A 14,164-nucleotide genomic window follows, 5' to 3' on the forward strand; every position below is an offset into this window, starting at 1 on the left:
GGTCCTACCTGGGCCCTCATCAAACCCTGTACACTCAAGACACTGCCACCCTTAGATTTCCATATATGCAGCTGACCTGTTCCGGCATTCCATATGTTCATCTGACCTCATGCGGAAATGCCTACCGAGTGGCAAAAAACTTCTTTCTGGCCTTGACAGCTCATACATCCAAACAGAAAAGTCATATTTGATTGCATTAAATGACTTCAAACAACATTAAATTCACTTTGTCACTCACTTTGCCACTCGATCTGCCATTCACTTTATGCATGTGCATACCCTCTATACTACAACATGACGTAGCGATATCATCCGCTCCCGACTGGTTCATAAACCCAAAATGGAATGGTGCCCAGACTAGGATTGAATTGAAGGAATTCCCGGAAAATAAAATTTGACCGATTGAAATACAGTAAGCAGTTTAGCCTAAGACCCAGCTACATGGTCGGAGCTGCACTGCGCTCTGGATGTTATGTAATTTTTCACTTGTAACACACCTTATTGGATAGATTTTTAACAGATTAAGTTAAGAGAACGGCTGATCCGGAATTCTCATTAAAGCAAAAGAAAATTACATGAAATGTGAGTAAAATCTAATACTCACCAGTCAGTCACCACAAACAGTTACATTGTGGAATGGCTCAACCAAGTTGAAAGAACTACTGTTTCACAGCATTCACAGTTTACAATCTGAAACCACTTGAACCACCAACATGTATTCTTAATCATAGACTTAAACACATGCAACAATAAGACTATACTGAAAATACACCATGAAAGCGTTGCATTTTTACTAGTACCAAGATAATCTCTTCAAAGACATTCCCAAAAACTGTGCAACCCTCGACTCCCAGAAATTAATAAATTAGTGTGGAGTGGAGTTTACATAGAACTGCAAGCATATTTGCCACTGGGCTATAAAGAAACAAGCCATAGGCTTCATAAAGTTTTGAATCCTCTTGCAAACCTTGTATTTAAATGTAGCCTACTGTACTTTTCTTCTGCAAATGTATTATTAAAGTATTCAATCAATGAATCAGGCAAGCAATGCAGCAATAGCATATTTGACAGGGATTTGTGTTTTCTGGTAAATATTAGAGAAAAGTAACATGAGCCCCCTGCTGAAGAGAACAGCCATAAGAATAGTTTTTATTGAGCAACTAAATACTGCCCTCTAGTGGCCAAGTCTTGCTTATTGCACACTGTGAAGCAAATGAAGTGCCAGCATTTTCTTCAACTAAACAAAGAAGTTGAAGTGATGGGTTTTAGAGCCAAGGAAGAATGATTAAAACCCTGCTCTTTAGGCTGGAAGCTGATGTTAAAAACTAAAACCAGAAATCTCGCTGTAGTCAGTCATGAACTCAGACCTGAATTATCGTCTACTTTTAACTTAACAATTTTTTCTCAACTTTAAAACAAAATAGAGCTCTATAGGCTAAATCTGCCATTTAACATTTAGGAAAACAGGCAAGTATGATAAAATTTATTAATTATTTATTTGCTACTCAAAACAGTGACAAACTGAATCCATTATCTATGCTAGGTGTATCCAAAGGTTGTGTTGTGTTGGTATAGAATAGAACTAAAATGAAATTTAGTTTACCAGCACAAAGTACATATAAAGTACTGTATGGTGCAAACTCATTTGCAGCTGGACTCTGACTCCATTGTCTTCCCCTGAGGCCTGGCCTCATGTATGAGTAAAGTCTCCACCAACAGAGCCCCTGTTGCAGCCCCTATAGCTGTCCCCATGGCTGCCCGCAGAGGGGCTCTGATGGAGCCAGCCATAGCCCCAAAGGCTGCTCCCACAACAGCCGCTCCGGTCCACATCCATGGGTCTTTCCACTCAAAAGACACTCGCTGAACACTCCTTATTCCTCGTCCAGTTTCTCTCTGTATCCCTCCGTCAACCTCTTCATGTGGCAGAAGTGCATCAGTCTGCAGCCGTTCCGCTTGCTGATTTTTTGTCTCTGTGACAGAGAGAGAGAGAGAGAGAGAGAGAGAGAGAGAGATGGGCAGATGGGGAACAAAAGAAAGCTGTTACTCATTTTTTCTTAGTAAATCAAAGGAAGGGGTGAAACTGTCATTACCCATGGGTTTTATAAACAGATGAATGGTCTTACTGAGATCTGTGACAACCGCCTGGCCATTCAAAGGCACTCTGAGCGCCCACGTCTGCTTTCTGGCAAACTCGTCCTTCACAGAGATGACATTAAACCTCACTTCACTGTGGACGTTACCCTTGACCACTTTTTTCTCGAGCTTTGTTGTTGTTCTCTCCTTTGTGTAGTCTTCTTTGCCACACTTAACTTCCTGGAGGTGCCTCTGCATTCCCTCTGAGGTGACTTTCAGCACCCTGTCTTTCTCTTCCTTTTCCCTCTCCAGTCGCTCTATCGTGTCTCTGAGTTCTTCAGTTTCTCGTTGGCGGGCCGTCTTCATGTGCTCCACTTCCTCGGCTTTCCTCTCGCATGTTTCCTTGAGGGTGTTGATTTCATGTTCACGCTTGATCCTCTCCTCCTCAAGTTCTCTCTCTCTAGCCTCATGTCTCTGCTTCGTCTGATTCATCTGTTCATCTCTCTCTGCACATCTTCTATGTAGCTGTGTCACCATGATATCCTTCTCCAAATTGATGCGTTTCAGCTCGTTGATCTCCCTCTCAAACTGCAGTGATCGCATGCCAATCTCTTGCTCATAGTCTCTGGTCCTCTCTTCCATTTGTCTCTCCACCACTGTTGCTCTCTGAATCAGAGCCTCCATTTCTGTATCTTTCTCTGCTGATGTCCTCCTCATGTCCTCCACTATCCTGTCCTTCTCTGTGAGTATTTGCATCAAGTGCTCATTCTCCATCTCAGCTTTCTGGATTCGATCTGTAAGCTCTTTAGAGCTGCACACCAGCTTCTCATTGCATTCCTGGAGCTTCCAGAACACACTGAGAAAATGTTCAGTGTCATTCCCAGCCGCAGTCTCCTCGATCTTGTCCAATAGTTCAGTAACTTGGTCTCCACCGGCCGCCTTTGCGTTGTCCAAAACATGGTACCTGTTTCCACATTTATCAACCAATCCTCGAAGCGCGGGCCACGTCTCAATGTGCTGCTCGATGGCCGTGACTCTGAGCTTGTCGCCCCAGGTGAACAGCACGACGGCTCGAGTCCGTGCCCAGTGTCCAAACAAACCCAAGAGTTCGTCCACTTCGAGGCCGTCAGTTTCGGTGAAGGTTTCGTCGCAGCGTACCACCACGAGGACAGCGTGTGCAAAGGGGGCACACAGAGATGCACCGTGCGCAATATGCTCTCGCACGTCCTGTGGTGTGTCACCAGAGCAGTATCTCCCGTGCCAGCCGGGCGTGTCAACCACTGTGACACGTCTGCCGCCAACGTCGCCCCGTCTCTTTGCACACTGGGACGTGGGATGCCCGGAGCCAAAGAGCCGCTGGCCCAGGATGACGTCTCCAGCGGAGCTCTTCCCAGCTTGCTTTGGTCCAACCAGCAGAATCCTCAGTGCAGAAATGCGATCTGACTTTCCTAACAAATGAGATAAAAAGAAACTGCATGACCCTTCTTGAATGGTCATCAAAAAGTGTAATTGTTACATGCACTTTTATGGATGCTATTAGATCGTCTCTGCCGGGTGGAATGTGTGCATGTTCAAAACTGTGACATTTCAGGGCATTTCAGGGATTCACAGCATTTAGACCTTGCAATATGCTACTTTTGATGCTTTTGTGTGACACTGTAGTACTGTTTGATCAAGTATAGGCTGTTAATTTCCAAAACAAACAAAAACACAAAAAGAAAAAATATGGAGATAATAGGTTTCTACCCAAGAGCATCGAGATGTTTATTTGCAATAGGAGAACCATACCCATTAGAGACGTCAATGTGTTCCTCGTCCGCTGCATCGTCGCCCGCCTCAATGCCGCCCTGTCGTCCACCGCTGTCCTCTTCCTGACCATCGTCCTGTTCCACCCGCCCTTCGCCAGCACGTAACTGTCTCCACCTTCTTCCTCTGTGTTTCTCGCGACCATTGCATCGATTTTCCCCAAAACCTCTGTAACCTGAGCGACGTCGTCTTCCCCCCAAGCGCTGGTGTCCAGGACGTGGTACCTGTAACTGCACCTCTCCAAGACGGCCTTGAGAAACCTGTGTCCGGCGATGTAGCCCTCGATGGGCGACCCCCTCAGTCGCTCGTAACGGGTGAACACGACGAGGGTGTTCGTCCAGACACCGGCGGAGTCGAGCAGCTCCAGCAGACCCTCTACCCTCCACTCCCGGCCTTTGTGAGCACCCACAGGGATGACCATGAGGAAGGCGTGGGGGCCCGGTTGGCACATGGCCACACATTCTGCCATGTTGCGCTCAACCAGTCCGGGGTCTGCCACAGAGTAGCGGATCCACCTTTCAGGCATGTTGACCACGGTGAGCCGGCGTCCCGTGTCCTGGTGGACACCCTGTCTCCTCACGCACATGTCCACGTCACGCTTGGTGTCGAACAGCTGTCTGCCGAGGATGGCGTTTCCTGTCAATAAACACAGGGTTAGAAAAAGAAGAAAAAGGTCGCACACTCATAGCCACGATGCTGGAAATCAACATTTCGACCTGTAAGGTCTTCTTCCGATTGGGAGTGTGCTGCCTTTTTCTTCTTTTTCTATGTTTACCGCTTTAGGCCTTTAGCACCTCACCAATACTGGCGTGCCCCCTTCTCCTGTTTGTCTACCAATAAACACAGGGTTATCATCACGACATTTTACTTGAGGCTTCAATTGTCCAGACAAATGATCGTGATTAATGATTTAATCGTTTTTTGGGGGGGTTTGCCTTTGGAACATTTAAATGAAATATGCATTGCGACGTGATGTGAGCTTGTAGATCTGCTATTTTCAAATAGCTGATGTAGGCGATATGTGGTCATGTTGCCTAGTCGTTTTCATACACCTGGGTGCTAAATGCACCACAAAAATCACAAAATGCTGGTACCACTACACTGGTCCTACCTGTCAAACTCTTGTCCAGCCAGTCACGGCCCAGCAGAACAATCCTCTGGTCCTGATGACCACCATGCTCGTTTCCTATGAAGGGTCAAAGTGCACCATGGTTCATGTTCTTATCAGGTCTGACGTAAAAAATATCATAAAAAATAGCATCATCATCAGGTTAGTTAATAGCTAAAACTATTATACTTTAGTCTCTTTAGAACAGTGGTTTTTAACCTGTGTGATGGGACCCCTCAGGGTGGTCCGGGTCCCTACGTGATTTTGTGGGGGGTCCCCAGGTGATTAGCGTAATGTGCAACATTGTTTTCTCACTCTACAGTAAACAAACCGACATAGCCTACCCTACAGCATTAGTGTATACAGGCAGATTTGTGAGCATATACTGTAGATTGGCTATTTTCACAATATTTATCTGTGGAACAAAGTCAAACAAAATGTAATGCTACAAATGCCAAGTGCTTGTCAGGCTGGGGGGGTTACTTTAGGTTGTGGCCTGAAAAGGTTGAGAACCAAGACAAAGCTTAAATGATTAGTTTGAGAAACTAATGAAAACTTGACAAAGCCATCTTGTGTTACAGAGACACGAATAGACAAGCTCCCAGGGCGTAAGGAGCTTTAAGATCAAAGCTAAATGATAAATGCATTCACAAACCATGTTGTTAGATACAGATAGAACAAGAACATACAGTAGCGAGTGACAGACATACCTTTCATTGTATCTCCTCCTCTGCTGCACACCTGAACCTACGGTCTCCCAATGTTGTCTTCAAGTATTCATTGCAAACTGACAACTATTTCCTTTTAGCTCAATGATACCACAGACTTAGTGAATCCACCTTTACACTCTCCAGTTATAACCTGTACTACTTTATTTGTTTATCTGTATCTGCTTGTGACCGAGGGTCAAATTCCACCCCCCCCCTCCACCCCTCCCATGATGTAAAGCTTAGACTACAATGGATTACCTTAATGATCAACATTAATCATAGATTTAATCATAGATACTGTATCTTTAGAAATGTTGTTGATGAAGCAGCTTAATGCGGGACAGCATCAGTGAAATTTGCAGCTAATTGCTCATATTGAAGAATAACATTCACATTTTATTGTCAATTTAATGAAGCTTACTGTAAAATAAAATGTAGGCCATCTATGATGTAGGCTACATTATAAAAACTAAACAATTAACAGACTGAAAATGTTGAGCCAGGTAAAGACGAACAACTTCATTCACCTTCTTCGAAAAGCCTTTTTATTCAGATTCATATTCAGATTGAATGAAACAGCTGTTCCATTGCAAAGTCTGTAAAAGAATCATCCGAGTTTGAATCAACTCATTTTGGTGTCTGTACAACAATGCACAGCATGCAAAAAACAAGAAATGGTCTACAGGTGTTATTCCGTAAGAAAACCATGATCAATTACAAAGTCATTGTTGGACAAAAAAAATGCTTCATAAGCAGCACGGTTTATGACCAGTTCCCCCTTGCAGCAGCAGCGTGTTGACACGACAGCAGTTGCTGAAGATATTTACAGCTCAAAGAGTTATACGGATTCATTCTGCACCAGAAATAGCAGCTCACAACGCTTGTAGGTAGGTCTGCCATCTTCAGTGTGTGACGCCGTCACGTGACGGAGCATAAACGGGCTCTGTACATAACTGCAGATCCCTTTTCCAGAAGAGGCATACCCGTTCATTCATATTCCACTTCATTTGATTGGCTCAGCAGCCAATTTGAAACTGCAGATTTTGAACTCCAGTTCAAATCTGCTGCCGAGTGAATCCAAGTGAAGCTACCATGGAAACCGGAAAAAAGAGAACGAGTCTATTCGGCTTTATTGTTCCACTATATCTTTTGTAGATACAGTACTTTTGGAAAGCATACCAGGGTGGCCCCTTTACTTAAACTTCTGACATAAGAGACTAGAAGTCATTTGGTACTAGCCTCAATGCATGGCCTGGCATGAGGGGGAAAATGCTATAGTAACGGAACAGCTAGGTACATTTGTGTCATTTCTAAAAGAACTTATATGACATTTACATTATATACAATATTTTCAGTTTATACAGTCTTGCACAAGAGCCAAAGGTTGTGTGTTGTGGGATCTATTGACAATAAAAGGGGCCCGGCGTTTGGGTGTAAATGACTTCATCTGTGCCTTTGCAGAGATGTAGATGAAGAATGATATGGATGAAGAATGGCTGCTAAAGCTCCTCTGATGGTCCTGTTCCAAGTGTGCAAGCAGCCAGAACCTAACTAGCAATCCAAATAAATTGAAATACCAAATCAGTCTGTGATCAAATCCTTTAATATTCTTAAGTTGTTTAATTGGAGAACAGTTACAAATAGACTTAGAAAAAAAGACAAATAAAAGCCGACTTGAGGCGTTCTTAAGCGAATTACTTAGTCAAAAAGATCAAATTGCAGTGTAAATTTTCTAATGTTGATTACAGTGAGACTTATATTCCTTCCATTAAAAAAGAAAAAGGGAAAAAACACCATGTAAAATGTTTTAACAAATGGTTGAATTTCTGCATGTCTAAACTTTGCTCAGGAATACACATCTTTTAACCATTGACTAGGCTAGTTGAAGGGAGCTGCACTATCCTTGGGTCAAACGGCAGTACAGAAAGGTCAGAATAATCATCTAGGTAGTGTTAAGATAATCAAGCTTTTAACTTGTAGCGGACATTTGAAGTAATGCAGCTCCAAGTGTCGCCAAGTAAAGAATTATGGATTGATCAGGAGCAAAGGCTCTAAGCTCTACAACTATGAAAAGAACTTCTCATGCCTTTTAATCATTAACCACTTGAGAACGGTGTTGCACAAAATAAAAATGTATTTTTTAAAATATATATATTGAAGCCTTTTGCCTATAATGACAAGCTCAAAATAGGGATGCCAGGTTTGTTCAGTTGTAATGGTTAGGTAAAGGCCATTACATGTTCCTTCCGACGTCTGAAAAAAGAAAAATGTCCAGTTCAGACAGCCTTCCATAACTATAGTTCGGAGAGTCAGGACAACTGTGGGGGAGGTGCAAGGGTTATGAGAAAAATAAGTTGAGAACGCCAATCAGAAGTTCTGAATGACGTCCATTTGTAGTTAGAGAACACCTCACCTTTCCCATGAACAGTACGGACGTCATAAAGGAGCATGTATTGCACTTAAGTTTGCCGTTTGACTCCTCACAACATGGCGGGGGGGAGGGGTGCGTCTAAGCAGCACTCTGTCTATTAAGGCTTGCATGAAACTGTAGGGGTTGTGGGCAAAACCAGAGAATAAAGATGTACTAGCGACAAAATTTGCAACCAAACACGGTGATTTTTGGATAGGAGGAACGATGACAATTGGCGTCACATCATAAACGGAAACTCAGTGGTTCACAAACATTTACATTTCAAGGACCCCAAAATGAGAGTGTACATGGATGATGTCCATTTGGTTCCATCTGTACACTCAAGAGTTCCAGACCTGTAAGGGTCCATTTGGAAACCCATTAAGGAACCCTGAGGGTCCCTGGACCCCACTTTGAGAACCACTGAACTACAGGATTAGTATTATGTGTGGCAGAGGAGGGGAGAGAGCATAATATGGGACAGGGCTTACGAGAGAGGGTTTTCTATGTCGACTTGTCAAGGAACCCCAACAACAGCCATAGTCTCTGGCTGTGGGTAATTTTTTATTTGCTGATCTATGCTTTGTAGATCCATTTTCAAAAAAGGAATGTGACAATAATGACATGCCCAACACAGGGATCGATGCCAGTTTAAACTGGCACAATGAATTTGTCATAGTTTTTAGCATTTTGGATTCAGGAAATGCTGCCACTTGGAAAAAAGTGCACTCGGGTAGCAGCTAGTGCATAAATGAGTCAATTGAAATTAACTCTAAAAACAGAAATCCACCCTCGACAGTAAGTGCAAGTAACAGGCAAAACCTGAATTTATCATTTGTTAAACGACCAATATATTATAATATTAACTTTTCAAGTATTCCGCGTGTGACATAGTCGGAGCAGAAATTAGGTTTAAGCATGGGTGTCAATGCACTGCTTTACAGCACTAAGCAAAGTAAGCATGAACTGAGATGGAGTGTATAGCCAGCCCTGCACGCTGGAAGCAGCTTCACTACACGAGAATGTGCGTCCACGAGGAGGCCGATATAAACAGCTTAACCACTTAAACCCTATACTTCATATCATAGACCGGGATCCATCCTTGGCCCTCTCCTTTTTTCCTCCCTCTACACCAAATCTCTCCACCGAAAATAGCCCACCTACAAGCTCACAATGAGTTTTGTACTGTGTAGAGTGGCGATTTTCGAGAAATGCCCCCCGGCCACGGCCAGAATAGGGCTGCTAGAGTATAGCCCTTTACCAATAAACAGATTATATATGCCCTCCCGCAGCGCACAGATAGAGTAGGCAGAAGAGGGAGAATGTTCAAAACAACATGAAATATTGAGCACAGGGTGAAAAGAGGGTGGAGGTTTAAGAAGGGGTGGCGAATGAGTGATCCCTTGCCAAGCAAGCTTGATTTAAGGCAAAGGTTTACTACTGTTGCACTCTATTATGTGGACAGTAAGAAAAGACAGTCTAATCTCAACAGCCGCAAGATTACATGAGAGCAGTGGGTGTAACATTTCTTCTGTAAAGGAAGCAGGATTCAACAGGAGGCAGGAGAAACTTGACAACATGAAACGTGAACGTGAACTGTGTACTGCATTTCAACTGTAGTAAAGACAGGTGTAGTAGAGAGGGAATATAGCATGTTGGAAATCTTCCAGTGTATGGACCGATCGACACTGCCGGTCAAAATACGCTCACATTTAGGGATCAGAGATAGTTAAAGATGACTGAATGAAAACAACTTATGCATGTCTGTTTGCATGCCGACGGCGATGAGTGAAAGTAAATAAACTGAAATTTGGTATTAATGACTTGAGGGTTGTAAGTAACTACCTGTATGGGATCGGCACTGGTAGATGTTGGCATCTACCAGTCCATTAATTAATTCAAGTCCATTCATTAATTCAGAGCCCATACTCATAGGGCCCTTACAACATACACCAGTCCCTCACTTTCAACCCTCTAAAAGCCATTTAGTGCTTGCCTCTGCTACTGAACACAGCCTGGTTGACATCAGGTTTTCATACAAAACTTGGACATTGAGCTCTAGCGAGGTTGAGCCCTAGCCCAGTGGTTCTCAAGTTGGAGTCATTGAGGGGGGATTCCAGGGGGTCCCACCCAGGAGAATTATTGATCGTTGGGAACCAAAATGGAACCTTCTCAGTGTAACTCTGAGAGTGTACCAACATGGAACCGAATTGGACCAGGTTTCATTTGTAAACTATCCGAGTTATGGGGTGTCCACGGTCCAATGCATACCAAACTCTTTGAAAAGTAAAACATTTTGAGAACCACTGCCCTTGTCCAATCAGAATTGCTTGCACGCTGTGGCATCACACCACATTGAGCTTGCAGCAGTAGAACCCAATGACCCACCACAGGCCCGCCCAGTCAGCCATTGACCCACCCACCAGATAAAAGGAAACGGAGACCAGTTAAGCTGCTGAGTGGCTTGGGTTCCAAGGGCAATGGGATGAGCGCTTCACCTCTCGGCCCTGGTTGGACAATGACAGTTGGCATTCACTGAAGTGGAGGAGGTGGTGTGGCCCAGAACAGGAAATGAGCTAATTATCGCTGATTGGCTAGTGTCCGTGTAACCGCGGGAAAGGTCAGGGGCCGTTTCAAGGGGGACTTTACATGGACTTAAGAGGGGGGTGGAGGAGGGGGATATGATGCATGGGGGCATGCAGCAGTGCACACCTGCCCTTCTCACAGTCTTATGTCCCTGTGTTACTCCAGAGCAATAGGTCCACAGACGGTTTACATTCACACTCTCTTTCATATTTGTGGTCATTTCTCTCTGTCTACTGTGGTGAATAATATCTCTAACTCACATCTCTAATGTTTAATGGGGGTTTAGCCCCCGGATCCCCTTCCTTGTCCCGCTGGCTGGCTGACTCTGCAGTGGGTAGAGAAATGGAGTGAATGGAGAGGGAGGGGGCCAGCGGGGTGCGACCACCACGCATTGGGGCTGGGTGCTTCTAGTTTTGTTTCTTGGGCCCCGGGTCACCGTAGCTGGAGCCGGTTTTATTCACCTCTGTGACGCCGATCAGGCGGCGGATAGCAATGGAGGCTATAGAAGACACAATGACACAAAAACAGACAGATTATTAGGATAGCGATGGAGGCTGCACAAGACGCAAAAGCAAGAGATTAGGGAATAAATAACACCACCAACATCTCAAGAGGTCTTTGGCTTTTACGGCAGGACAGGGACTACTTGAAGTGAAACCTGCTGTCGTCAGCTGGCAGGGCCAACTCCCTGAAGCAATTTAGCTGCACCATTTGCTCTCCATCTCTCAGCAGTCAGCGTAAAAGTTGGCAGATTGTCCTTACCTACCATGAGAAAGAGGCAGATTGGCCTTACCTACGATGAGGAAGAGGATGAAGCCGATGATGAGGAGGGGAGAGCCGCTGACGGCCACACCACACGCAAAGTTGATGAGCGGCGACAGCAGCACGGTGGCCCAGAACACGAAGTTGAGTAAAGTCCATGGCCGGCGGGGTGGGATAATGGTGGGTCCTGGGTAGCAGCCCTCCTTCTCATAGTGTTCTTGTAGTGCATCCTGGAATAATGAGAAGACTCTTTATTTAATCGCAGGACAGGAGGGATCATCTCTTGTGTGTGTGTGTGTGTGTGTGTGTGTGTGTGACAGTCTGTCCTTGGAGCCTTTTTCTGGAACCCACTCGACCGATCAGTGCCATATTTCTTGTGTGTTCTGCCGACAGGCCAAGGAAATAGCTCCCTGTATTTTTCTTTAAGGAAGTCAAAGGCTGTCAGATCAGGCTGAACTTGTGCCCAAATATTTGGAGTCAAAGTCATAGATGAAAGATTACTGCCCTCACAGGTGGCCCAGATGGAAACCAAGCTGTTATTAGATGAACAACTATGTCGTAGCAGATCCACAAGCTCTACTTTTGTGTGACTCTCTAGTATGATCACATAGGGCAGTGGTTCCCAAACCTCTCAGGTCGAGACCCAAAAGAGAGATTAGACGATTTTTATTTTCAAGATTAAAATTCCAAAGCATCAAAAGTAGCAGATCTACAAGCTCAAAATGTGTGATTTACAGTAGCATGATCAAGCAGGGCGTACACACACACACACACACACACACACACACACACACACACACACACACACACACACACACACACACACACACACACACACACACACACACACACACACACACACACACACACACACACACACACACACACACACAAAAGTTAAAATATGGAGATCTGGAAATCTGCAGCAACAATTATAATATGTGATTGCCACAAAAGTCTAAGGCACACCTGGGGTGGCGAACCACTGATCTAGAGTGCAGGTTTCCATATTCTTACTTTTTCCTGGTAGAGTTTATGGAGCCAGTTGGCGCACTCCTTCTCATCGTCTGGGATCTCCTCCACAGGGAACCGCCTGAAATGGGAGGAAGAGAAGAGAAGACGACCATCACAACACAGCGCCAGGAAGATGAGGCTGCTATTGCATTGTCTGACCACCAGGGGGCTACCCTACACACAGGATAGGATACGCATTCTGCACCAAAGACCAGCTACTGGCCATTTCTGCTTTGCAAGCCACTGATTCTGACCTCTACCCTCCATTGTACAAGTTATGCATGGCTGCATAGACAACTGCATGTGCGTATTATTAACCACCCTGGTAAACTGGGCATGAGCCCCCCCCTTTTTACACCAAATCTCTAAAAATAGCATTGGCTATTTTTAGCAAATCCTCTACAAAACAATGTACTCTCCTCCTGTTACACTTAATTTGACTAAAAGCTAGAATGAGTAATTACATAATTGGAGGACAAGGGACATTTTCCTAGCCTGACCTGGCAAGAATCCAACAGCTTTTAGGGCTCTTCAACGATAGAGCACAGAAATCAACCTCAGGAAGACGGCAGGAGGTTAATGGGTCCCGACAGCCTAATGCATCATCATTATAATAAACCTTTGATGACTAAATAAGTCTGGGGATGGTTGGCTTAGCTACCCATGAGTACTGGAAGAAGTGCTCCCATGCGTTCTGTAAGTAAAGTAAAGTAAGTAAAGTAAGTAAAAGTCATGATTTCAAAGATCAAGTTCAGTTCAAACGTATTAGTACTAGAAGTACACTAAAAGTACTAGTGAAACAAAATAGTAACCAGTTTTACACCTTACCATACAATATTTTCCATGTTTGCAGTGTTGAAAAATGGACATACGGTAATAGGTACTTGAGCAAATTGTCTGTCAGGTGAAAACATCATATGTCCAAAACTACTATTCAGGATTCAGTGGGTCTACTACTTTTGCGTGACGCTGTAGTATAATCAAGTAGGACATCAATTAAAAAAAAAAAAAAAAAAAAAAAAGGAGTAGCTGCTACTAAGGTAGTAGCTAATGGGGATCCAAATAAACAATAAACTTGCATTCGCCAGCACCGCCACCACCCACCTTACGCTCAGGTCGGCTTTGTATTTCTTTCCGTTGACGATGCCCAGCAGAGTGGGGGTTTGCTTGTCTTTGAAGTTGAGCGTAACATCGTAGACGGCCGTCACTGCGAACGAGGAAAAGTGAATAAAAAAAACAGAACAAAGAATCCTAGGGTTTTGTGAAGATGGTGGGAGTCGGAGACGGTCACTAAGCAGTGGGTGTGTGTGTGTGTGTGTTGTTGTGGTGGTGGTCAGTCACCTGTGCCCTTGAGACACTGTAGTGTGGTGGTGAAGCCTTTGGTGCGGGGTAGGAGGTGGTACTTGAGCTTGGGCAGACCTTTACTCTCTGCCACCTGCATGCTGATCTGGTGCTTCTTCTCTGTGAAGCGAGTGCCTTCACAGTACAGCAGGAACTATGGGAAGAGACAAGAGCCATTTACACACATTCACGTTTGAATTACGTGAGCTCATAAAAATATATATAAAAATAAATCTTAGGGTGGCAATCTTATAACGGCAATTTTTACCATTACCACTTTTTGGAGTGCCATTTTTAATCCCATTCCCAATCCTCGTGCTACGAGGCATGGCGGGCTGCTATGGTTGGTGTGCA

At 44.4% G+C, this 14,164-nt stretch overlaps 2 protein-coding genes across 3 annotated transcripts in view; both read right to left on the minus strand.

Annotated features, from left to right (window-relative positions):
* Positions 1 to 1,641: 1,641 nt before the first annotated feature.
* LOC310866967 (uncharacterized protein) lies at positions 1,642 to 11,085 on the minus strand (the record flags this gene model as incomplete). The annotated part of the gene is made up of 5 exons (XM_083776762.1): positions 1,642 to 1,970; positions 2,124 to 3,521; positions 3,862 to 4,515; positions 4,991 to 5,065; positions 10,950 to 11,085. 5 exons carry the CDS (start codon positions 11,083 to 11,085, stop codon positions 1,642 to 1,644), a joined length of 2,592 nt encoding a protein of 863 aa, XP_083632888.1.
* The window catches only part of LOC310866321 (1-acyl-sn-glycerol-3-phosphate acyltransferase gamma-like), a 35,416-nt gene continuing 28,534 nt past the window's right edge, over positions 7,283 to 14,164 (minus strand). For both annotated transcript variants that reach the window (XM_083775920.1, XM_083775921.1), the window contains exons 6-10: positions 13,811 to 13,964; positions 13,574 to 13,676; positions 12,473 to 12,548; positions 11,487 to 11,685; positions 7,283 to 11,192 (exon numbers count right to left, since the gene is read on the minus strand). In XM_083775920.1, the coding sequence (XP_083632046.1) occupies positions 11,101 to 11,192; positions 11,487 to 11,685; positions 12,473 to 12,548; positions 13,574 to 13,676; positions 13,811 to 13,964 (624 nt within the window). In that variant the 3' untranslated portion in view covers positions 7,283 to 11,100. The remainder of the gene's footprint in view (positions 11,193 to 11,486; positions 11,686 to 12,472; positions 12,549 to 13,573; positions 13,677 to 13,810; positions 13,965 to 14,164) is intronic.

The sequence above is a fragment of the Protomyctophum parallelum genome, assembly GCF_964188405.1.
Source record: "Protomyctophum parallelum genome assembly, chromosome: 11".
NCBI lineage: Eukaryota > Metazoa > Chordata > Actinopteri > Myctophiformes > Myctophidae > Protomyctophum > Protomyctophum parallelum.